This window comes from Leuresthes tenuis, unplaced genomic scaffold, assembly GCF_036924035.1.
Source record: "Leuresthes tenuis unplaced genomic scaffold, fLeuTen1.0.hap1 SCAF_2, whole genome shotgun sequence".
NCBI lineage: Eukaryota > Metazoa > Chordata > Actinopteri > Atheriniformes > Atherinopsidae > Leuresthes > Leuresthes tenuis.
Window position 1 is genome coordinate 21,097,026 of NW_027325356.1, and position 24,824 is coordinate 21,121,849.

Sequence of the window (24,824 nt, forward strand, 5' to 3'; positions counted from 1 at the left end):
TTACACACAAAAAAGTCTGTTTTGTTTATTTCTAGCATTATCAGTCACCGCCTCACAGGCCGATATTTACGCTCTTAACTGAAGGCAGTGGTCCTATGACTTCAGCGGAAGCTAACCGCCATATCCGGAAGCGACAAGTCAGCTGCTTGGGAAACTGTTTATCATCGACTTAGCTCGATGGCTAACGTCGTCAGTTTTTAAGGGTGTAGCTGTCGTTACTGCTTCGCCTCCGGAAACAGTTAAACGGCTGTTATTTGCAGACTGTGCTCCCGTGACGGACTGAAAAGATGAAGTCTGTTTTTGTCGTCGAGGCTCTCTGTTTGGCGTGTTTTGTGCTGTTGAGTCTGGTGGCAGCGAAGGTAAGGCTAATGTTAGCCTGCTTGGCTGGCTGTGGACAGAAAATGGTGATGGTGGCTTACTGAAGAGAAATATCCTCCTTGAGAGATGAATCATGTCTCTTGTTGTGACAATTGAGCGTCAGACTATCGAAACGAACTGTTGGTGTTTCCATTTTGGTCATGTTTAGCCGCCAAAAGGAACACTGCAGGTGTTGTCACTGATGTCCTGTTTAATGTGGATTTATGGCAATATGTTTCATAAGGAAGTGTTCACTGCTGGGATAATTTACAGAGCTGTGGTAGTCATGATTTGGTGCACCTGATTATAAGAAACATACTGGATAGCACTGGATAACTCACGACTTAATTTAAGAAAACAACATTAAGGAAAAGGATATCTCACAACCACAAACTCACCATGAAAACAACGGAATAGTGCTGATTTTTTTAAATTTAAACAAATAAAACGGACTCAGCCCCTTTGGTATATATGGCTGAGCGTAAATACCAATAACTAATGTAAAGTGACAAAATGCCTTAAACTATTTCAAGATAAGCGAACACAGTAAGGTGGAACCATAAAATGATGGAAAAACTATTGTTGAAAAAAAAAATCGATGCTGTATCTGTTTCTGTATCAGAATTCAGAGGATATCCGCTGTAAATGCATCTGTCCACCATACAGAGATGTCGAGGGACAGATCTACAAACAAAATGTGTCTCTCAAAGACTGGTATGTTAAAAAAAAAAAAACACTACGTTGCTCTGAATGATATAAACTGTTGATTCTCCTGTGACTTGTAGTTTCTTTGTGCTGTTCTTTTGTCAGTAACTGTCTCCACGTAGTGGAACCGATGCCGGTAGACGGACAAGATGTGGAGGCCTACTGTTTGCGCTGCGAGTGTAAATATGAAGAAAGAAGCTCGGGGACCATTAAGGTAAGTTCATCTTAAGGCTAGTGTTTTTAAGACCGAGAGCATTTGCTCTCTTTTCACCTGTTCTTTGTGTCCTACTTTGCTTGTGTTACCATTGGATCCAGTGATGACAACTACAAATACAAACATTTGACAAAAGCACAATAATCAAAAAGTTAAATGAAAATGCCCTGTTAACTCATAACTACACACATAAGTGATTACTGCATATCTTCAGGTTACCATCATAATGTACCTCTCCATTTTGGGCCTACTGCTGCTCTACATGGTCTATCTGACTCTCTTGGAGCCCATGTTGAAGAGGCGGCTGTTTGGACACTCGCAGCTCATTCAAAACGATGATGATGTCGGGGTATGTGTTCCTCTTAATCCCACCGATCTGCAGCTGAGACAGTGCATTCATATTTTACAGTACGGTACTCTCTGCTCAGCAAAGCTTTTGCTTTGATCTCTCTCGTGTCACAAGACCCGTTGTTTAAGTGTGTGTTAAATGACCCCCATTGCAGAAAATATCACGTGGGTGTCGACCATTGTGGGTAAAATTTAACAAAGTCTAGAGTCTGCGCTGTAATTTTCCAGCCCTTGTGCTCGAAGGCTCCAGAATAGGTGCACTCCTTGAATGTGTCATCCTTTAACTGAAACAATGGTGGAAATTCGACACCAGCTCCTTACAGCCGCAGATTCCATTTGAGCAGGTGCTTCAAGCAGCAAACAGAGAATACATTAGTAACCGCAGACGGGAAAGCAGGGAAGCTCTCAAACAAGCGTTAACCGTTTCCTTTCTCGACACACTGCATGCACCTGGCACTAATATTCTGAGAAAACAGTGGAAATTAGTCACAATAGTAAAAGAAATCTGATTAAAGTTGTTAGATTTCCTCTGGAGAAACTGACAAAGATCTGGAATCTTTGTCAGTTTTGCTGCAGGATGAGAGCACTGCTTCTAGTCCTTAAACTTAAACTAAGTCCACGCAGTAAAGTGTCAAAGTAGATTTCTACCCGTCCACCCCATGCAGTGAAGGACTGCTTCCAGTACCCCTGCCTGGTTTCGAGCTGTCCCTGGAATTTCCATTCTGACCACTTCCATGTGTGCTTTTCGTGACTCGCTCTGGCTCTTGTCTGCTTTAAACGGTGCCCGTTCAAAACTGATTTCAGTTTGGAAAGAGGATGAAATCCCATGGAGCCAAACGCAGCAAGAACGGTGAAGTGAGCGTAGATTGTGTTGGGACGGCCAAGAAATTGTGCCTTTTCCATGCGCTGTGGGTGGGTTTGTGTTGGAATGTGTTCATACGGCGGCCATGGGATGTTACATTAGAACTCTGTTGACGGTCTTGACTATAGAGGAATGATTTCATGGCTCAACACCCCGTGAATGTTGAAGGAAACGGTGAGCACAGTGTTGGCTGCATTCCTGACTTGAGGTGCCTTCTGAGCCTACTGACGACCACTGTTTGTTCTCGATGTCATCGCTGTAGATCCAGCTGATCACCGGTGATGATCAGCGACATGACGGTTGGGTTGCTTTGCATCATTTTTGATTTCTGAGGTCTGTGGTAGGATTACAGAGGAAAACATGCAAGTGGTCAGACCTGAACCTCCAGGCAAAGCAGGAGCGCAACAGTTTATCCCTTCACAATATGACAACTTAAGGGCACAGCAGCCAAAATTAAATCAGCTATAGTTTTATGGGTTTTGTTTTTCACTGGTAACAAAGGGGGGAAAAACTCGTGCTGAGCCAACTTAAAGGAAAGTCTGCTTTTGGAAAATCCCACAAACACCATAGTGATACTGTTTGTGACGTTTCTAATTATTTGTTGTAGAAATTAAAGATAAAGTAGCATAAAAAGGCTCAAATCACAGATGAAAGCAAATCATTTGGTCTCCTTTTGGTATGAGTGTTTCGATACCAACAGGAGGAAATGGTGCCTGCCTTTGCCTGAGGGAGGAGGCGGAGCTGCAGCTGCTTTGCTGATCGTACTGAGATTTGACCGTCAGAGTTCAGAGAAGAAGAAGAAGAAGAAGAAGAGTTGCAGCGTTGTGCTTTATAGAAATGAGGGGAAGCAGAAGTTGTCACCAAAATTTTTTAATTTGTCAGCAAAGAGCTCTGCTTAATGAAGTGTTTATGGTGCAACAATGAAACTTGATCTAATTGATCTCAGAATTATTTCATTTTTAACACAGTAGCCTTTTCCTTGCACTCCAGCTTGGATGAAGCAAAACCACTAAAACAGGAAGTGCTGCTGCAGCAGTAACTGGGCTTTTAATGTTTAGTCAGTCTTATACAGTGAGACTACTTTTCTTTGGCAGTGATTCTCTCAAGACATTTATGTTGCTTGACTATAGTGACGTCTTTAAAAATGGCATTAAGAACTTAATTAATATTGCTTTTTTTTTTTTTTTAAATGATACCCATCTGAAAAAGTTCAAACATGGAAGATTAAGCACAGCTCAAGCTAGAGTTGAAAACAAACCGTATCTGTGAGTGCACAGTCAGACAGAAGTGAGCCTACCAGGCTTCTGTAGCGTGTTTTCTCACCTGTAGTTGTGGATGATGGTCAGAGGCTGCATCAGCCGGTGCCGGCACCCAAAGCAGACTTTATCGTAAAAGGGGGCACCAGCCAGCCTGACTTTTCCAGGCGAGTCACCCACACTATTTATCTAACACCGGGACGGGTTTGACATGATAAGTCTACGTCATTCAGTGCTACGATCAGTGCTGTGATTGGTCATAGATTTGTCCACCTGTGACCAGGAAGGGACAGCAGTCGATCCTGTGAGGATTCTTACAGAACAGACCTTTTTTTTTTATGAATGTCAGACCCTTTTCAAGCTCATGTTGTTTTCTACGTTTTCAGGACCAGCAGCCTTTTGCCAACGCTCACAATGTTCTGTCCCGCTCGCACTCCCGACCAAACATGCTGAACAAAGTGGAGCACGCCCAGCAGCGCTGGAGGAGGCAGGTCCAGGAACAGAGGAAGTCTGTGTTCGACCGCCATGTTGTACTCAGTTAAAAATGCTCTCTGAGATACTGGTGGAGGGGGAAAGGAAAAAAAATAAAAAAGACCAGAACAAAAACAAAGTGATGAAAACACTGTGATGGAGACCTTTGTTGATATTGCTTCCTCTCTCTCTCATTTATGATTTGTGTGTTGCACATTTGAGGTGAACTTTGGTTAAGAAATCTGGATCCATCAAGCAAAAGTTAGTGGGAACTATTACTTAGTCTGCAGGCAGCAAGAAAAAAAAAAAAAAAAGAGAGAGAGAGATTAGACCGAATGAGTCTTTGCACGCTCAAATGAACGGGCACAAAAAGCTGAATTTTCTCTTTGACAAACAGATTAAAGTCCCATCTGTCCAAAACTGTTCCAAGTTTCCAAGAAAAATCAGCTTTCAGAGTCGCTCATCGTGGCTGGATAACCAGACCAGTCAACGATCTGCGTTTTTCATCCCAAAACAAACACGAGCACAACACAAATACTGCTCTCACTGCAGGGGAGGACGACAAGTATATCTTTCATTCTCATTTGAAAATGCATGTTTTATAAATAGCTCTTTTGATAAAGGTGTTCTCAATCCATCATTCCTACCATGATGTTTAATGTCTGATAGCTGGTGCGACATTGATAATTTCATGCATTCTATTAAATTTGATATTTGAAAGTAGTTTCTTGAACTTCTTTGCAGAAATCGATGCAATCTCTTGGTGATGTCATAGTTAACATGGCTGTGCTACTGATCCTCGTCTGTTAATGGCCCTTTTACAGTCTGTGCCCTCAGCAACTGCCTCACAAATGTAACGTATCGTCTTATATTTGGCACTTTTTGTGCTCGGTCTAACCTCGGCCCCATATTGGAAAGTCCTTTATGTCTAAGAGGCGGGATGTGTGTGACAGAGTGCTGTTATTCTGAGCTCAAAGAAGTTTATTTTGTGTATAGTTGTTATAGTTGGAGAATGGATAAACTGATATTGTTGGGAGACCAGTCAAAGTGTTCTTACCTACTGTATATGTGATACCTTTAACTTTGAAATAAACTTATGTAATATTTCTGACTCTTTCTTTTTGTTAATGTCTTCAACCTGTCGTGTTGATTATTGTGTTGACTTTACAAAGCTCTTCTTTGGATGTTGTCTGCCTTTTGCTTTGTTCTCTGTCAAAATGATCCCACACTGCTTCAGTAATGTTCAGCTCTGGGTTATGAGGAGGATTCATCCCTCCATTAGACCTGCTGTCCCTGATTTTTGGTCCACTTCTTGTGTCATTTAACATCCCTCAGCCTTTCAACACTGTTTCCCTTCCTTAAGAACGGCTTCTTGACAGCCACCCTTCCATGGAGACCATTTTTGATGAGACTTGGGCCAACAGTAGATGGATCAACTAAAGGTCCAGATGTGTCTCTCATGTCCTTTGTCAGGTCTTTGCTGATGAATGACATCACTTTCAGATACTGTTCATCTGCTATAGATAGTTTTTTTTACACCTTCCACCTGTTCTTCTGTTCTCAGCTTGTCAAACTATGTTATTTTTGACATTTTTCATAGGTGCAACAAAGAAATGGGAATAAATTATATGTCTGTGCAATGGGTTCACAATAAAGTGCCTAAGGATACAGTTAGAAATGGTTTCTTTTGCGAAAAATTGGACTGAAAATCAGTGAAAAAGCAGGCAACGTTTGAAGAAAAACTTTGGAAGACCTCGAGAAAGCCTGGGGAATTATTGCACATGAAGTCTGGCACCATGGAAGCAAAATATAAAGAAATGAGGGGTGTATTAAGACAGAATCATCAGGCAAAAAGAAGCTGAAATCCTGTAAACTGACCCAAATACTCACCCTGATTATTAGAGAATAACTTTTATTTCTTTGTCCGACTGCTGCCTTGTCTTAGATTATAATAGTCTTGGTTTAATCAAATCATTGCAGGATACCACGTGACCCGAATAAACTGTTTATGATAACAGATTTGCTGGAAAGTGGTCCCATGACAGACTTAGGTTCACTTTGCCCTATTAGAAACTGAGCTTTGGAGACACTGTTTTTTTTTCAAAAAAGCGAGTTACTCTGATGCCTGATGCTTTGTTCATTCACTGAAATTGTTTTACTGTTTTGATTATGTGTGTATATTGATCAAGCAACGGCTTTCTATTCTACAGCAACGCTGCCAGTAGAAAACAATCATCTGGGGCTCAGTTGGAGATGTTTTGGAAACTTTCTTCCCTGTAATGCTGCAGCTCTACTGGCCTGTTTATGGATAAAAAGAAAAAAAAATCAATTATCCAGATGATCATAATATGTTTATTTCTAACACATCTGGACCGAATTTCTTTATTTTGACTGATCATGAGAAAACTCCTGGAAACCACAGACAACAGTCAGTCCAGATATCTGATGAACTGAACTGACTTAATTGGCATAACTGCAACCATCTTCTTTTCATTTTACTAAGTGATTTACATACAGCTGCGTCATCATTTCCTGCGCAGTCCACTTTTCCTTTTTTTTTCTTTTTTTTCCCTCACTCATTGCATGCAGTTATACGGAGGAGACTGTGTTTTTTTTTCTCAGAAAAAGTCAGTTTTCGGGCTGCACAGACAGAAAGCGACACGGGCTCAGATCAAGAATGGATCACTGACCAAACGCCACATCAACACAGGAACACGGGTAGGCTCTTTGTTTTACCTCCTCACATGTTGCGAAAGGAAAATTTAACGGAATTATCACTTTCTGAGAAAGTTGCACTGTGAGTTACAGCATATTCATATTGATTGGTGTTCATAAGAAAAATTGTATTTTTTTCCCCTGCATTCATTGATATTGGCTGTGATTGACATGAATGGGCTTTAAAGTCGCTCACAGATACTGACTTTGACCGATGTTGGCAAACTGTCTTTTCCACTGTTGGATGTTGTTTGAAGGAAAAAGCTCTCTCAAGCCTGACTGATGCATTTGCATCGGTTAGCCCACAGGGGGCGCCTCATAGCTTTGAATATCATCTATCCAGATTTCAATGCTCTGTGCTCCCATCTGTGTTTACTTTTAACTTCATGCCACAACAAACCTGATGATTTTTTTGTGTGACTCTGAATTCGTTTAGCGACTCTACTTCATACAACCCCACCCACCCACACACAAACACGCACGCACACACACACACACACACTTTAAAAACCCATTGCAAGCTCTTTGTTCTTACTGTGACTTTAAATCACAGCTTCATTTTGAAATGCAACATTAGGAGACTGAATTTGTGCTCAAAACAATGTCAAATCACCATAGTGCCCCAGTCTGAACACGGTGCATTTGTCTTCAAGGTTTCTGAGTTAGTCGTTGACTGTTGTAGAGTTTGCTGGGGGCTGAGAAACTCCAGTGCCATGAGATAAAGGAATTCCCTTGTGCTCCTCTGCTCTCTCTGCCTTGTTCTGAGCCTGGAGTTCCAACTATTCAGAGCATTTTGAGAAACAGTAACACGTCACTACTTGAGATCAGTGAAACTTTTGAACGTTTTCAGACAAAACGTTCAACTCTGAATTTTTCTGTCATTACTCAAAGAATGACCTGGCCAATCACACAGTTTTGCATTACCCTGATTGTATCACTTTGTTTTCCCCAGGGTGTTCTCGATCAAACGCTGATTTGATGATTGGCAACAGTGCTGAGCATATTTTAACAAAAAGATTCCAGCATTAAAAAGCACCCATTCGTCCTTGTCAACACATGCACATAAAGTGGTCAGCATTATTTCAAATGAGTCTCTGTGCTATGTGGTGACAGATGAATGGATGGATGAACTTGATAGTGTTTTTTTTTTTTCATGGGCCATAAAGTGCAAAATGGGGTCTTTCAGTAATCAGACAGCTTATATTTTTTATCTCTGACCAGCCACAGAGTAGCTATAGTAACATTTTTCATGTAGCACATTCGGTCGGACATAAAAGAGAACAGGTGGCAGCCTTCTAAGTGGATCTTTTAAAAGTTTTAAAGAGGAGAGGATCTTGGTCTTGTCTCGACAATTTGTGTCATCTCCCTCGGTTGCTGTATCTCAGAGCGTTGACAAGACGTGTCAACTTGATCCTGGTGTTTATGAGCTGCCTGGGGACTGTATCTGAAGTCTGATATTGTGCTTATTGCAGCAAATGTATTTTCTATAAAATATGGCACAGATAATTGTGCAGTGACTCTGACTTTCCTCTGCTTTCTCTGAACCTGTGGGATGTCCAGAGGCTAAAGGAAATGATCAGTGAGTAAGAATTTGTGACCCACATTTATATGAGAGGTATTGATTTCCCAGTGATTGCAGCCTTTGCAGGTGTGTCATAAATTGGGATCATTTCTACACTGTGTCAGAGCTTTGTGATCACTCCTGAAATGTAGTTTGGAATAATTCATGGGCCGTTTTAGGAGGAAGAATTTCATGTATGTGTGTGAGTCTGTGCTTTGATGCTCCCGTGTCATGCAAAAAGAGGATGTGGCTTTTAATGAGGAGTCCAGATGGTATGTAGATCCCAGGAACAATGAATTCCACAAGTTTAAGTCCGGGTTACATTCTGGTAAAACATCCCACAAAAACTAGTCAGTGCCCCTGTCTTTTGTGCTCTTACAGAGTGGATCTGAAGTGTTTTCAGGAAAGGCAATGTTTTTACGAGACCTTGGAAGGTTTTGACGGAGTCTCTGAAAAAAGCTTCCGGTCGACTTGATGTTCTAAACCAAGATTACGTGTGTCTGTGTTTTGTGACTTCCTCCCTCTTCCCAGGCCTGTGGGATGATAAGACAACCTTCAGCCCAAGAGACTGAAAGGAGCTGTTTTTATGGATGAGTAGGGCTGCACGATTTGGTGTAAAAATGTTACATGCAGCAACACAGAAAGATAACCGTGAATGGCAAGAAAAAATGGATTGGAAGCAGCTGATTAAGCAATCTCCAAGCGTTGTCCACTCGCCTACTGTGTAACTTTTGGATGGGACAAAGTGAGCGCCTTCCAGTAGTTTCTAACTGTAGCAGAAACGATAATGATAAATCTGATTCAAAATGATCAGTAATTGGTGGATCTTAACAGAAAACGTATACTCAAGACAATCCTTGCATTTGTGTGTACAGTGCAGACACATGTTGTTTGTGTCCTAAGATTTTTAATGCGTTCTGACCACTTCACCACTGAGAAACATACTATAAATGTTTGGAATTCATGTGGCCCTCTTATGTTGTTATCTAGTTGTTTTTGAGGAAATTAAAAAAAACATTCACAGTTCACAAAAGGGATTACACTGAAAATCTGTTTTTCAGTGAATGCTCCGGAACCACAGCGAAGGAAGCGTTTAGTGGTTTATTGGATTTAAGTTAAGCCAGATCTGGAAACATGATATTTTAAATGTGTTTTAGCTAATTTCCCAACATATTTGAGTAAATATGTTCAGTTTGGACTTTTTGGCTCCCTTCCAAGTCAAAGCATGTATGTGGAAAAAACCCCACAAATGTGTAATGTAACTGTTGTTAAAGAGTTACTAATCCCCTTTAACTTTGAACACTTTTAACACCTAAAGACGATGTTTTACTGCCCTTTCTGGTTATGAATTCCAAGCCTCACTGTGCCAAGCATCACCAGTGGGTGTCTATTATCTTTTGTGCATTGTAGCAACCATGCTCACAAGTGTCGGCAGGACTGCTGCAGTGCACGTGCACATCACTGCAGCAAAGTTAAACCACTGGAGGTCCACAAACAGCTGGTTTATTAGTTATTTTTACCAGAATATTATCACCTTATTAACTTCTCAGCCACTACATGCCAGACATATATAATCAAGTCCAGCTTTAAGTCAGTGTTATCCACACGCACTCGTGTTAGATTTGGGCTTGTCACCTTTTCATTGCCATCTAAAATTCTTTCAAAAATCAACATTACATCAACTCAGTGTAAACAGTCTATGATGCAGATAAATACTGCAAACAACATGCACTCAGATGTACTTATTGTGTAGTAGAATGGCTCAATTTCTTTAATGTCCCATCCATATGATCAAGCAGCATTTTGTTAGAAAGTGACATGATTGGGTTTTCACAGTATCACAGTCATGTCTCAGTTTGAAATATTATTTGGAGTATTATCCAGATCATATATGTAAAATTATAAAAGTAAAACACTCATTATGCAGCAGTCAATGACCCTTACACTATTCTATTCCACCGAATAGTTTTACACAGCACTTCATTGATGTGGTTGATGAAGGTCAATGTTTTACACAGAGCTGATGACTTTAAAGCTACAAGGTGTAACAATTACAAAGATTTTGAGAAGAAAAAAAACATGCCGCTGGGATATCTACTGCCATAAAAGACACATAGAAGAAGGAAGGGAGGGAGATTAGGAAAAGAAAGTGGGGTAGTCAGTGGCTCTGGGTGCTGTTTAGTGAAAATTTTGAGGGTATGCTTTTGAGAACTGGAGAATCATACTTATTACACGATAGGAAGAGGTAACAGGTGAGTGAACTGAGCTCATCAAAGAAGCAGAAACGTAAAGACAAATTTATGGAAATCAATGAATAAGAACAAAGATGCAGCCAATTAAATCTTAATTAGTTCCTAGATAGTTGGTGGATGACATCTGAGATGGTCGCTAACTCCAATTTGATCACTAGGTGTCAGTAATTGTTACATACGGTTCCTTTAATGTCATATGTACTGTCATTATATGTTATACAATGACAGGATCAAATCTTTATCATAAAGGTATCAAGTAAATATTGGTAAGTAGGTAGGAAGTTATTTTTAAAGTACTGAAATGCTGTATTTAGTAAATGTGGTTACATTTCTGCACTTGTCTTTCTTTGTTATAAAAATACTGATCAGATGTTAAATTCTGTTATTTGATTTTTATTTTTTATAATCCCCCACAACTCAGAGGTTAATATTGAACTTATCTTAGTTATTCAGATTTTTACATGCAGTGCAAGCCTTATCATTGCCCTAACCCAAAAAAATGGAAAAAACTCGAGTGGCGTAGCTTGTAAACGAGACGGTGTCGAGAAGTGATGAGGAGCAGTGCATCCGAGAGCGCTGTCATGCAGCCAGCTGCAACCACAACAACTAACAAACAATTTAGCTGGCAGTAAATTGTTACCACTTCAAGCGGTGAATTGGACAGGCTTGGAGGTCTGCGCATTTCATAAGAGCTTTATGCTCTGTGTGTTTTTACAAAAAGATGCATGCTTTTCCTTGAGCGTATTCTCATTTTAAACCAGCTGCTTCCTCTTGTGTGCACCAGGGTCCCTTGTTAGTTCTTGGCTTGGTTTGGGAACTGTAGAGCATGTGCAGAAAACCTAAGCCAAATTGAGTCTAGTTGAGCAGACTAGACTAGGAAGGGTAATTCAACCCTCAACCTCATTATCTGGTTGTGTCTGGTTTCCAGAGCAACACAGCCTGATAATGAGGTTGTGGTTGGACTAAGAGGATTGGTTGACAGGAATTAGTTTTATTTTTCTTGAACCATGTGAGTGTGCTAAGTGATAATGGTACATTGCATTATACATACATAATACTGAAATCCCCATACGCCCACAGTGTCCTTGCCAGCACTCGAAGTGCATCCATTTTATTTGCCATTTATTAAACTTCCCCCATGACAATCAAGGGAATAAATGGTTTCACCTTCCTGCTCCTTGCCCTCCGTCTTGCTCCTGCTTTGTATCCTGGATGTCTCCTCTTCAACTCATCTGGATTTGGAGTTTTATTCTTGGCATTGTTTAGGCCTTTATAAGCTCAATCAGCTGCTTCCACATGTGAAAAACTTCCCTCTTGGCATGGTTACTCATCATAACAGATGTTTAAAAAAAACAAAAAACTGCCAGAACCAACAGCCAAAACCTTTAAGCAGCACAGCAGATCAATGTAGAAAAATGTTTTTAAAAGACAGTGTTTTCACAGACAAGAACAGAAACTCGGGAGGAAAAAATCTCAGGAAGATACAAAGGAAGACACAACATGTCCAGAACTGCTGCAACAGGCTGCCACTAGTGAGGCGTCATTGTAAAACTCTGCTATAGTAATGATGGATCTCTATGGATGCTGCTGTTTCAAGGACTCCTGTCACGTTGAATGTCTCTGCTTTAAGATTTAATAAAATGCTCTGAAAAAGGGTTAAGAGAATTAAAAAATACACCAGCAAGGACTGCTCAGCTGTGTTCAATGTTCAGTGCTGCTCATAAAATTGAAGGACTCTAAAGGAGTTATGAGTATGTTTCCATAAAGAAAGTATTTTCAACTGGACAATACATTGGAAAAGAAACACTGTGATATCAAAGCACATATAACCGGAGAATCTTGTCATATCTGTCTACCAAAACCTATTTGTACAGGCAGACTATCATCTTTTGGTCATTGTTTCACACGCATCGCTGACCCATGAAAGACATCTTTGTGTGTGTGAGGGGTGTTCTCCTGCAGAGGAGAACGCTGTCAGCCCGGTTTCATCCCATCATCAGCCCTCAGCTCGTGAATATTCATCCACACTCCTCAGCCGAGCCGGACAATAAACAAGGCGCAGAGGCTGAATGCCTGGCTGAGGAGGGCAGGGGAGAGAGGGGGAACAAATCCCAAGAAAAGTGGGGGGCAAACAATCCCGTGTCCATGGTAACAAGTCCTGCCTCTGCTCTCTGCAGCACAGGAGAGGGGAGGCTGGAGTTTTTTTTGTTTTTTTCCCCTGCTCTTTTTGTGTCAGTTTTGCTTGGAAAGACATGAGTCGGAGTTTACTGAGCAGGGCAGGTATCCAGCCAAAGTTTCTCAGCGCGTAGACGAACGGGATTTGCGCGTCGCATAGGGGTTGTAATCTGAAAATGTCAGCAGCCATGGATGCGAGGACAAACTCGGAGGTAAAAGCCGCCTGCTTTTTGGTCCGTTACAGACGATCTACAGCAGGAAGTTTTGACGTAGCGGCTAGTTTCACAAATAAAGACCAAAGTATAACCTTCAAGTTGTGTAAAACGTTGTTAAAAGCAGTCGCAAGGTGCGTAAAAGTGTCCTCGCATGACCATATTTGGTCATCGACATGTTGAGTAAGTGAAGTGAAGCTACAACAGCAGAGCGCTGTTTTCTTTCAGCTGACCCTCTGAATGAAGAAAAATGTCCCAGCGGATACATGCAGAAACTCTGCGGGCTGTAATTAGCCCGAGTTTTAATGCATCCAAAAAGTCAATGTAGCAGATAAGCAGGAAGAGAGCGAGACTCATGAACCGAGCTCCGTGTGTCCTTCTCCAGATGTAGTTGGGATTTATGAAGAGTTTAAAAAAATTCTTTAAACTCTCAAATCAACAAAAACCGTGGAAATCTTTGTTGTAACTTTTGTGATACATGACTTAAGACATGACATATTTGTCCTGTGCTGTCCATGACCTGTTAATCTACATACACGAGTTGTAAATAATGTGATGTTACAAAACATGTTCATAACTTACATCCATACTGGTTTGCGTTTATCTGTAACGTACTCTGTATATGTTTATAACGTTTTGTCTTTATATATGTATCTATTTGCTTTAATCTTAGTTATTGGTTTGTCACAGGGCTCTACCCCAACTTATATTCACAGTGCAGATGCAGATAAAACAATCATTTTCTTTTGAATTACTGAAAAGTGGGCTTTTAGTGAATGTGATATATATGTGATCTGGTTGTTGTGTCATGATTGTCTGCTGCTGATATGGATTTTTAATATCCCGACATATCTCATTATGTGTAAGTAATAACACAATAATATTTAGAAAAAGGCCTGCTCTGACTGTGGTCTTTGTTTAATACAGGAGCTTTGTGTCCATCTTGAATGTTCTGCGTCTTTAGTTTGAGTTTTCTTAACAGATAACAGCCTAAATCCTTATGATCTTATCTTATAACGCAAACCTTATGGCTGGGATTGGTTTTCTTGGCTCTCCTTTTCCTCCCCCTTAAACCCTCTCCATTGTGCAGGTCAAACAATGACCTTCCCCTGTCGCTGGACTGTCAACACAAAACTGTTGAGGAAGTTCTTCTCTGCTTTCCAATCAGTTTAACAGGAGTGAGTCTGCTCTATCTCCAGACGCATTTATAGAGAATGTTGTTCACTAGACATCAAAGTTTTTTCCCCCTCCAGATAGCATTGTTCACTGGGGACTGATAGAGTAGTAGCTCCAAAGGAACGGTGTTGTTCAACATGTTGCTGATGGCATCATGAGTTGTGGTTTTGACAAATTTTGCTGTGTTTATTGGGCAAATCACAAGATCATCTCTGTTAACTTTACCCTCAAGTTCAGCTGATGTTATCATCTGCTGAAAGAAAGCTTCCTTTGAAACTAAGAAAATGTTCTTCCACACTTCATTGCCTTCCATGGAAGCATTTGAACTGTACATTCACATGGCTTAAAGTCATACTCCCAATTTCACACCTTGAATTCAGTTTCCTAGCAGTGCTCGTTGTATAAGTTGTATAAGTAGGATACAGAATTGTACAGACTGATTATAAGAAGTACCTTTGACTTGGATTATAGACAAACAGGTGAAATGACCGTGTCAGTTTTCAGTGTTGAACGGGATGAAGCAGAGTTTCGTGTGATACTACTATGATTTGATCCCAGCTGATCAAAGCAAAACAGAATTGATAATAGATGGGTTTAAGTTGAATTTCACATTTCCTTTCCCCCTATTTTGAGTGTTATTAAATTGCCAAATAAAGTAGACAAGCACAAAGGAGAAGGAGTCTGATAACAATAATTTTTCAGGTTTTCTGTTGATAAGACAATAAAATTGTTAATCGTTGCATTTTCGGCCATCTGTTGATATATTTTGTGTCTGGAAATTTTTGGCACTGATTACACCTCAAGATAAAGTCTTGTTGACTGTCAGTTCTGTGTGCTGTTGAACACACATATCATGGCAGTTAGACATCTGTCTAATGTTTTTGCCTCTGCATTTTTAATAATAATAATAAAAAATACATAGATTCACTGGTTTTGCTTTAGATTTTCTGTAAGGTGATAAAAAGCAGGCAGCTACAGTGTGATTTAGCATCAGTAAGCAACATTATGAACAATTTATGATTATCCTCTGGACTATATATCTAATGGGGTTCAATGATTTCATGTAATTTCGTATCTATTGTCCACTATCCCACAGTAAGACGACATTGCAACATTGACAGTAAGACAATTTGAGATGCTCTGCTTTGACTCATTCAGGATGTCAGTTAATCCAGCTCAGACACAATCACCATCAGGATTGTGGTCGGAATACAAACTCTACTAGCTTAAATACTTGTCAGAACCTGTTGATTCTCAGAACAAATGGTCCAGGCGCTGCATTTACAAAACCTCTTTAGGAAGTTGACAGCCATTAACCTATAATGAATCGTCGGTGGTTTTGTGTTGGAGCATAATTTGCCCCACACATGACTTGCAAACACACTTTCCACATGAGGGAACTCAAACAACCGAAGTCTCCAGTGATCGTATACACGGTGGCTTCCGTTCTGACATCACGTCCAGTAGTAGTAATGCTAATTTAGCGGTGAAAGCTCGAGGACAAAGGAAAGTTAGTTCCCAACTAGTTGTTTTTTTCTCAGTTGTTTGTAAAATCACATTAAAACTCCACAAATGAGTAATATTGGCCTTTTATGTTCTGCTTCTAACTAAACCTGCAGTTAAAGGCTACGGAAACGTCACTTTTATGATTAACAGAAACCAATTTTGACTGTTGCTCAGGTTTTCTAACTGACTTAGCAGGAATTGTACAATTCTTCTTCATGGCTTTTGAAGATTTATGTTGTTATGTTATAACAAAAAAAAAAACATGTTCATGAAGTGAACCCTAAGATTGAAGTTTCCAAAAAACAGTAAAGTCGCCAGAATAAAATGTTAGCAACTTACGTTCATGTAAACCATAGATATGCTTTGCCTCGAATTTATAGGACAAAACCACGATCTTACAAACTCTAACCAAGTAGTTTCTGTGCCTAAATCTTACCAAACCGTCAGTGAATATGTTTACATGTGCAGTTCAGTCGAGCTACATTTATTCTGAGTATTATCTTTGTTCTGGTGTAAAATTCGAGGGAGGATTCATTTATTAAGCAAAGTGTGTTCAACTCCGCAGTGATGGTGGATATATGCCATCTTTCAGCTTGTTGGTGTTGGGCTTCTTCCGATTAATCTACTGTGTCTCAAGTCAAAACAGCCAAAAAACAGCTCAGCTGGTGGTAAATTAGTAAATTGGACAATCTTTTTTACAAATGACATTCACACCATTCCTTGTTGGAATAATCTCTCATTATGGCCGTCTTCTTCTTCCTCTGTGTATCAGCTTCCTTACTTTTAGGTAAAACCTGTGATGTCGAGCATACACAGAGTTCCGAGGCAAGTTTGGGTTCATATGAACATATTCACCTATGAGTAATTTGACTCCACACCAGTATCTGGGTGTGTTTTTAGAGGAATTAAATTTAGTGCAATTTCAGTTTGACTTACATGTTTTTTTACTTGGATCAACACAATTTCTAACTACATTGTCAAAGGTGAAATTGATATCTCTTTCCCACCAAAGCAGTTCCACAGTTGGTTCAGAGACAGTGTCTAACTTAAAACTTCAGGCCAGGAAAACTGGCACTACAGTAGCACCAACTCTTTTGTTGATCTCATTTTTGTTTTAGTTTAAATTCTGACCTGAAGACAGTGGCAAACAGCACATTTTATGTTGCGAAAGTCAGACTTTTTGTATCAGAGGTCAGCTCTGTGACACAAATTCTAGCCCTCCTGCTGCAGCTCAGATGGACATAAGCCTGTTTTCCACATGCCTGCCTCTGCAGCTGTGCATGCTCATATCTGGGTTACACTGAAGGCTTTTTTCCTCGTTTCCACGAAGAGAGAAAATGCTACGGTTACTCTGAAAAAGAAAGGAGACAAAAAAAGATTCCAAGTATCGCTTCCACCTGCATGGTGAATCGAGCTACACTGAGGCTGCATGGCAAACCATGTGGTAGTGCAATTACATAGGTATGGCTAGGTTCAACAGCTGCCAGTAGCAACGACCTTGGTGGTTTTCTTTCTCACACAGAGACCCATACAGGCTGTTAGGGCCCTAAACTGCTCTCCATGAACAGAGAGCATATGTATAAAGAGGGAATAGTAGAATTTTATCACAAGTATTAAAAGTTGCTCTGTGCGGACTGATCCTTGGTCGAACATGAAAAGCAGAATACTTGTTTAGAAGGATATTTTCGACTCTTGAGTCCCACTCCTCTCTGCTAACATGAGTTAACACATCTAGTTAAAGTCTGTGTTTGTCAATTCAGGACAAAACTGGTCTTTCTGCAGTTTGCGAAACAATGCTGTGGATCACTGAGAGGGCTGATGTGCTCATGTCTGCCAGTGACGTCTGGAGAGAGTTTAGTTCTGCGGCAGTTTTAAAAACCTTGAAATCAGATTGCTGATCAGCAGAAAAAGGCAATCGGGTCAACCAGAAAAGCCAAGTAGGAGGAGACAGATGAACTGTAATACAAGGCCATGTTTATGGGCTCTGTTGTGTCTGCTGTGGATGCATGTTTTTTGGGTTAGAAATACTCTTGAATGTTGCAGAGAATTTGTCCATCTACTTTGAATTGTAATGTAAAGTCATACTGTTTTCTCATAACCTGAACAGCTTGAGCCAGGTGTGCATTTTTGTGTGTCATCTTTGCTGAATGAGAACAAAGCTCTTGGCATTGACGTCAGGTGTTTCTGCCCCTCTGTAACCCTCTGAAAACATCCTTTAATATTTTGAGTGCACTCACGCTCTGATGAATAGGGCAAATATTAGCACATTCCTGCATGTGGCGAACGGGAAGAACTGTGTATCAGATGATCTGTCAAATGTGACAGGGCCAAGGGCACGTGGCCTCTCTTTAGAAGATATTTTACCAAATAGTCTCCCTCTCACACACTGATAAAAGACTTACTTTTTAACTATTCCCTCTCAAGGACATACAGGCACAAAGAGATCTTTTATTCCAGGCTAGAGTCTAATGGAGACACCATCCGAATTCCACATTTCATCAATATGCTCTTGTTGCTGAGGCAAATATGCCTCATTGATATGTGTTTCATTACGTTATAATTACTTACTGGACTTACTTATGGAAAAATCCAAAAATACTTATTGATTTTAAAATGATGTGAAATACTGTAAAGCAACAGTTTGGTTTTTGGATTTGTTTGCAAGTGAGAGTTAAGGACAGCTGAACCTTTTCAACTCTGTGCTCCGTTTGAACTGTTGGCAATAACTGCTAAAAGTAAATGGGATTCAGGAGTAGCTATTTATAAAAAGTTATGAAATAAATCTGTCAAAGGCTGGATGTCTTGCTTACAAAGCCGTAAAGCATCAAAAGAAACAGTCAGGCTTCAGCTGGAAAGTGTGGATGTGTGATTGAGGGAGTAAATGTTAGATTAGTGCCGTATCCTGTCAAGATGTGATGACATGCATAAAGACACCATGCGTGTGTATGGGGTTACATAGAGAACACACACTGTTGGTTCAGGCAGTTCAACAGGCAGACACAGTCAGCAGCCATATGGCAATTTAAGAGCCAGGGGGCAGTTACAAAAAACACCTTCATTTAAGATTTCCTTAATTCAAGGATTCTTTAACATGGAATCACTTCCACAAAACACCATTAGGTCTTGTCCTTAAGACCCCCCCCTAAAAAGTATTGCAGGTTTTCTCCTTAGCATGACCTTATACCTAAGGAATTCTTCATGAGTTATGACTGTTGTAACTTACTTAAAGAAAAAAAGCACAAGGTACCGCATCTTTACCAAGTATTCCTTACAATTATGAATGAAAAAATGAATGTATTCACCAGATCAGGTTATCAAGTGAACAGTCACTGTTCAATTCAGTTAACTCAGAATGAACTGAACTGATCTAACAGAGTATGTAGATCAGAAGAGACATATTCTGAATAAACACAAATGTTGCCTGATATATGGGGGAAAAAAACATCAATTTACAGAAAACCCAGAGGACCATTTTTAAATAGAATAGCAGCAGTAAAGCCTGAAGTATCACACTTGATGAAAAAAACCTAAAATGCTTTGAGCAACTGGACCCTGACTTTCCCTTCATGAGGCAGTAGAGACAGTTTACTGGAGAGACTCAAACTGTTTTCACACACAAACTTCTGCCCTGAACATTTCTAGACATTATCTGTATATCTGTATTATCTGTATTTGAACATATAATTGTCCAAATCAGTCAGACTTTGACCTATTCAAGTTCTAAATTTGAAGTCTCTAAAAACTTTTGCTGTGATTCGCTCTGTAATCCCATTGAAGGCCCTTCAACAGCACATGGTCAGCTTCACCAACTGATCATCGGTGAACTCGTGTCAGGGTGTCTGCCTGAAGAAGAGAGAACTTTAGAGAGCAAAGCTGTCGTGAGCCAGACACAAAAGTTTAAACTCGTTCAAATGAGCTGCGTCTGATTTCACATTAGTTCAAACTTGATTTAAAAAAGGAAAAAAAAGACACCTCAAGGAAGGATCGATTGCAAAATCTTCTGAAAAAACTGAAGGAGTGGTTTCAGTTGTTTATGTTTCAAACTGAAAAAAACCTGCTACATGCCTGCTGCCTGGACTTTGTACTGCATGCCCTATCTAAGCACCTTAACTTTACAGCCGTGCGCTCTTAGTGTAGGGATGGTTCCTGGGAAAGTCATTTAATGATGAACATTAAGTAAGACACCTGAGAGAGAACAACACAGGAAGGATCTTTCAGAATACAAGCAGAGCATCATGCTAAATTTGCACGCAAACAGTAGGATTGACATAAATCTGGGTTGACATCAAGTTTGGTTGAAAAGGCAGGAGAAAATAAGGAGAACTGAAACACTGTATTTGATTTTTGAATAAATACCCTCATGTCCAAAATACAAGTCTTTATAGGCAGTTGTTGACCGTTAGCTGCCTTTGGCTTTGACATCTCAAGAGAAATGTTGTCTTGAATCTGGTTGAATGCACTTTAAAGGTACTCTGGAGCTTTCTTAGAAGTGGTTGTTTACAGCTGGTGATTTTGTGTAGGGAGATGGTATCAGAGCTCAGGAAGTCAGCGAGCTAACGCCTTGGTGTTTACACTGCAGAGTCCATCGTGGGCCTCTGACCCATTTCTGTGGTTGTGGCGTTCTCAGTCCAAAAAAGTAAAAACTGTGAATTAATACATTCAATTGGTGCTTTCAAATGAATGCAGGTGTGCAGAAGTGACTTTGATTTAAAAAAAAGAAGAAGAAGAAATAAAGGAACGTGCAATATTAACAATATTCTTTTTTCTGTTTTGAGGGTTTACAATTTAAAATGCTAAAAATTCCATATTTTAATTTGGATATAACATTTGGATAACAATGCCTAACACAATCAATATTACCTCATAGAAATGTGAGGCATAAACTGCATTCTGATTTTCAACAAATGTCATATTATCTGGTGAGAATCTCCCACTCTGAGTTACTTGTGTATTTATACTCTGATACATACACACCAGTTGCCTTAAAAGCTTTTCCATTGTAAAATCGTACATCATCAGCATCTCAACACGCTACGGCTCCCTCATTTTTCTGCCCAATTCTGTGCCACTATCCTACTTAAACTCAAGTTGTGTGTAATGTGTGTGCGGCTCACAGAGCAGCTGCAGAACTGCAGGGCTGTCTGCTGCTCAGGACAACATCATTCTTTGTGTTTGATGAAAATAATGATGCATGCCGTGTCCCCCTAGCACAGTCCAGTTACAGGAAATAGCTGACAGCAGGAATGCTCCTTCTCTCTCCTCAACTGTCTCTTTAGGAATCAGCACCACTGCTGGTTGGCTGGCTCCTTCACACAACAACTTCCTGTAAACAAGTCACGCTGCCAAGCTTCCCTCCTATCCTCCACCTCTGATCCCTGGGGATCTCCATTTGACCCCCTCACGCACCAGAACAATTGCTTTGAGCCCTTTTAAAATAAGGGTCAGTGCTGCATTTTCAGGAGCATTGGCCTCCAGTTTGAAGGGAGACTTTAACTAACTGCTGGTCTGATGTGAGATAAAGTTCAGGAAATGTTTCCTGTGAGGAAGATGTCTTAACATTGTTTATAGTTGCTGCCCAGCAGACCTCACATTGTATTAAAAAGAGGAAGTTGTGCTTTTTAAAAAAATTATTGACTGACAGACGACAACTAAAAGACTCATGTCTTTGTCATTGGTTTTCACACATCTATCAGTAATCTGTTCTTTTCCACATTAGGCTGATTATTCATGCTCCAGACTGTTGTATTACTGGGTATGGGCTCATTACGAATGTCATGGATATGTTTAGAAACTGTCATTAAGACAATGTCTCTGGAGAGGACTGACGATAAATCTAACCTATTATAACCTGTGTAACCTTAACTAGTAACAATCTTACTTTTGCAGTTCAAGTAATCAGTTTCTCTTGTTACTTTTGAAAAAATTAGCTTTGTACCCCTTATTCTGTCAGATGTCACTATATTCTCCTGCAAAAGAAAAAAAGTAAATCTCCACATGAGTGCATGTTTATTTTCATGTACTATTGGAAGGATTCCTATCCTGTGAGAGGATAGCCATTATTTGATGGAGGTTTTCACATTGAGATTGTAATTGAATGATAACACATGTCTTTCAGCTCTACAGAAAGCTCTACTTTTAGTGTAGAGAATTGTCCTCAGGCCTTTGTTGTGTTCCTTGAGGGCTCTCTGAGCATTTTTTTTTAGTTGTGATGGAGTGTATTGGCCTGCTGGGGACATTGTTTTGGGACGATGAACGGTATTCTCTGCACTGATAGTTGTGGCTGATCTGTGGACTCCATTCCTGTACAGATATAGTGTCTATAGATTGCTTAGGTATCTTCTTCATAAGAAATAAGGGAGCAAAATGTATTTGTATTCCATTTTGTGTGACCCGACCCTTTAATATTGGCATCAACAAGCAAGCACACACGCAAATGTTTTCAGTCCAAATTTCCTCACTGGCTTTGATCCAAACATTGATAAAGAGCTGGTTGAAGAGCAGTTTAGCTTTTTATGTGGCAAGAGTGTTGTTTTCTGCGATTTAATGAGCTTTTCGTCGACAAAAAAATGTGTCCGCTTTGTGTAAGGAGTGGCGGGTTCTTTGGCAAAACCCTGTGTACATGCTGTGTTAGCTATGCTGCTTATGTTTGGTTTGTTGGTGGTACTCCGCAGTGTTTACACTGGAGATTCAACATGTCAGATGTGGTGAAGCGGGGTACTGAGCAGGATTTTTTATTTTATTAGCTGGCTTTATGAAAAGCTCTCAAGTTCAATAGTTATAACCCAACTTTCATGTTAATCTGTGATTCAGAGAACGAGATGCTAAAGCTGAGAGAGCTTGTGTCGAATAAAGATAATATCAATTTATTGTAATCTCCAAGCAAATCCACTATTGTGTAACAGGCCTGCTATTGTTACACAATAGTCACAGAAATCTGAGTTCACATTGATACCACAACTGTAGTGCAGTGAAGGTGTGATGAGTGTACCTGTTCAGACAGTTGGAACTCCATGTTTAGTGCTGAGTCCTGGCTGTGGTTCAGAGGAATCCGGATCGCCTGGTTTTTGAAGGAAAGCTGGATTATAGTCCATGATTATCAAAGTATTGGGCCAATTTTTTTTCCCCACTCTCGCTATCTCCATACTTTACTCAGTTAATTTAATACTAGTACTTCTCTAACAAACACGGTCAACCATGACGAAGTTTAGTCTGCAGTATAAGTCAGTGTTTTTGTGCTCGCTGACACGTGTGATGAAACTTTTTGACTGTCCCACGTCATTGTGTTTGTCCAACAGGTGACCGGACAGGTTGCAGACAAACATGACTGCCAACAAGAGTTCGAAGGCTGTGCCCCGTGGAGGAGGGGGTAAAGCTCCGCGGGACGTCCCCGACAGGTCAGTGACATCTGGGACAGGAGGGGCAGGTGCACTTCCAGTAACATGACATGCTTTGAGACTTTCCATCCTGTTCGTAGTTATAGGCTCGTTTATTTTCGACCATGTATTTAGTAGATAGTCTCTGTTCATTCACTCCCAGGAAACACAATCAATGATTGTCAATCAAAGCTTTTGCAAGTGCAATCCTGTTTCCTGAGAGAGGACCCCATCCAACCCTGAACTGTGAGTATAAAGCTTGTGTTAGCATGTTGAGAACTTACAGTGTCCTGCTGGGAAAGGAAAATTAAATCTGCCAAATCAGAAATTTGGTTGAATTAGTATTGGTTATATAGACTTTTGTTCTTACAGTTTGTCATCTTGTCTGTTTGTACAGACACAAAACATCTGCTGTGGATAAGCAGGAAAAGATTTAGATTTCTGGCTGATTTTGACAGAGATGATTGTTGCTAAGGGTGCTGCTTGAATAGGCTAAGCTATTATTTCCCAGGGGAATGTTGCTTCTTTCTTCCATCATTCTCTGTGATGTTGAGGTAGTGGTGTTAAGCACACATACCACTCAACATAAAATCACTTGCAGCAGCTGTAACTTGCATGTTGTCTAAATTGGGTCTTGTTGAAGTGTCCAATCACATAAATGTAAAATAAAATACATTACACGTAAAGAGCCTTCATTTGCTGGTAAATGTCCATAATTGCACCATGATGGCTCTCCCATCATTCCTCTCGCACAATGATTGTGCAGTTAACTCTTTTAATACAGTGAAATGTCATTTTAGCAGAGCCCTAATGGCAACTTGTGGTCCTCGTGAACTCATGTTAGATACAGAATCATGAGATTTGAAGCCCATTAGACATAAAGCAAAGATGCCTTGCAGCTCCTTCTGTTCTAATGGACGGAGGGGATTTATTTGTGTTGGATTGTGTGACACAATTTATTCCCCAAACTTGGATATGAAACAGAGATTATTTTTTGGGATAAATTAGACATAAACTGAAGCCGTTGGGCGATTCTTGCTCTGATCTTCTGCAACGTAATGACTGAATGTTTACACAATACAGGAGCTTCTTTTTGTACTCCTGATCATACCTCATGGTACACCTTTCAATAATGTATATGTCAGAGATTTAATTTAACCCTTAAAAACAATCCAGAGACATGTTTTGGCAACAGACATACTGGCAGGGCAGTGTTAAACACTGTCATTACTGTCTTACATTCAAGAAATGCACGTTCCCCTTATTCACTCAACCCTTCAAAGCCCTCAAACATGTGCTGGATCAGAGTTGTAAATAAATTAACAAGTGACAGGCAGCTGGTAGATGATAAAGTTTGCACATGTTGAACTGCAATCGTAGCAGGGCTGGGTCTGTAAGCAGTCTGTTCCTTACATCCCAGTCAGTAACGGGAAGTGGCTTGTGGTTAGCATGCTCTGGAAGCCTGAGTGAAAGCCAGAAACCAGGTTGTGACTGGCATTCAGATCGTTGTACAGTACTGTACGTGTGGCCGGTCCAGCTGAAGCTGACAAAACTGGGCTTGTTTTTACAATGTGATCCAGACCACTAGAAACCTCTGAGTCAAAGAGGAGAAAAAGGAAAGAAATCAGCACATATTTTACA

The 24,824-nt window shown here is 40.2% G+C and overlaps 2 protein-coding genes across 4 annotated transcripts in view; both read left to right on the top strand.

Annotated features, from left to right (window-relative positions):
- Positions 1 to 114: 114 nt before the first annotated feature.
- tmem9b (TMEM9 domain family, member B) lies at positions 115 to 5,329 on the top strand. Its single transcript, XM_072380630.1, has 5 exons — positions 115 to 359; positions 980 to 1,071; positions 1,168 to 1,276; positions 1,491 to 1,625; positions 4,129 to 5,329. The coding sequence occupies exons 1-5, from the start codon at positions 288 to 290 to the stop codon at positions 4,282 to 4,284; spliced, it is 564 nt and encodes a 187-aa protein (XP_072236731.1). The 5' UTR covers positions 115 to 287; the 3' UTR covers positions 4,285 to 5,329.
- Positions 5,330 to 6,825: 1,496 nt separating this feature from the next.
- The window catches only part of dennd2b (DENN domain containing 2B), a 53,483-nt gene continuing 35,484 nt past the window's right edge, over positions 6,826 to 24,824 (top strand). Inside the window, exons 1-2 of one of the 3 annotated variants that reach the window (XM_072380632.1) lie at positions 6,826 to 6,931; positions 23,106 to 23,204. In XM_072380632.1, coding sequence (XP_072236733.1) covers positions 23,131 to 23,204 — 74 coding nt within the window. In that variant the 5' untranslated portion in view covers positions 6,826 to 6,931; positions 23,106 to 23,130. Of the gene's footprint in view, positions 6,932 to 12,926; positions 13,129 to 23,105; positions 23,205 to 24,824 lie in introns of those variants that run through there. The other 2 variants (XM_072380633.1, XM_072380631.1) reach the window with 2 other exon arrangements.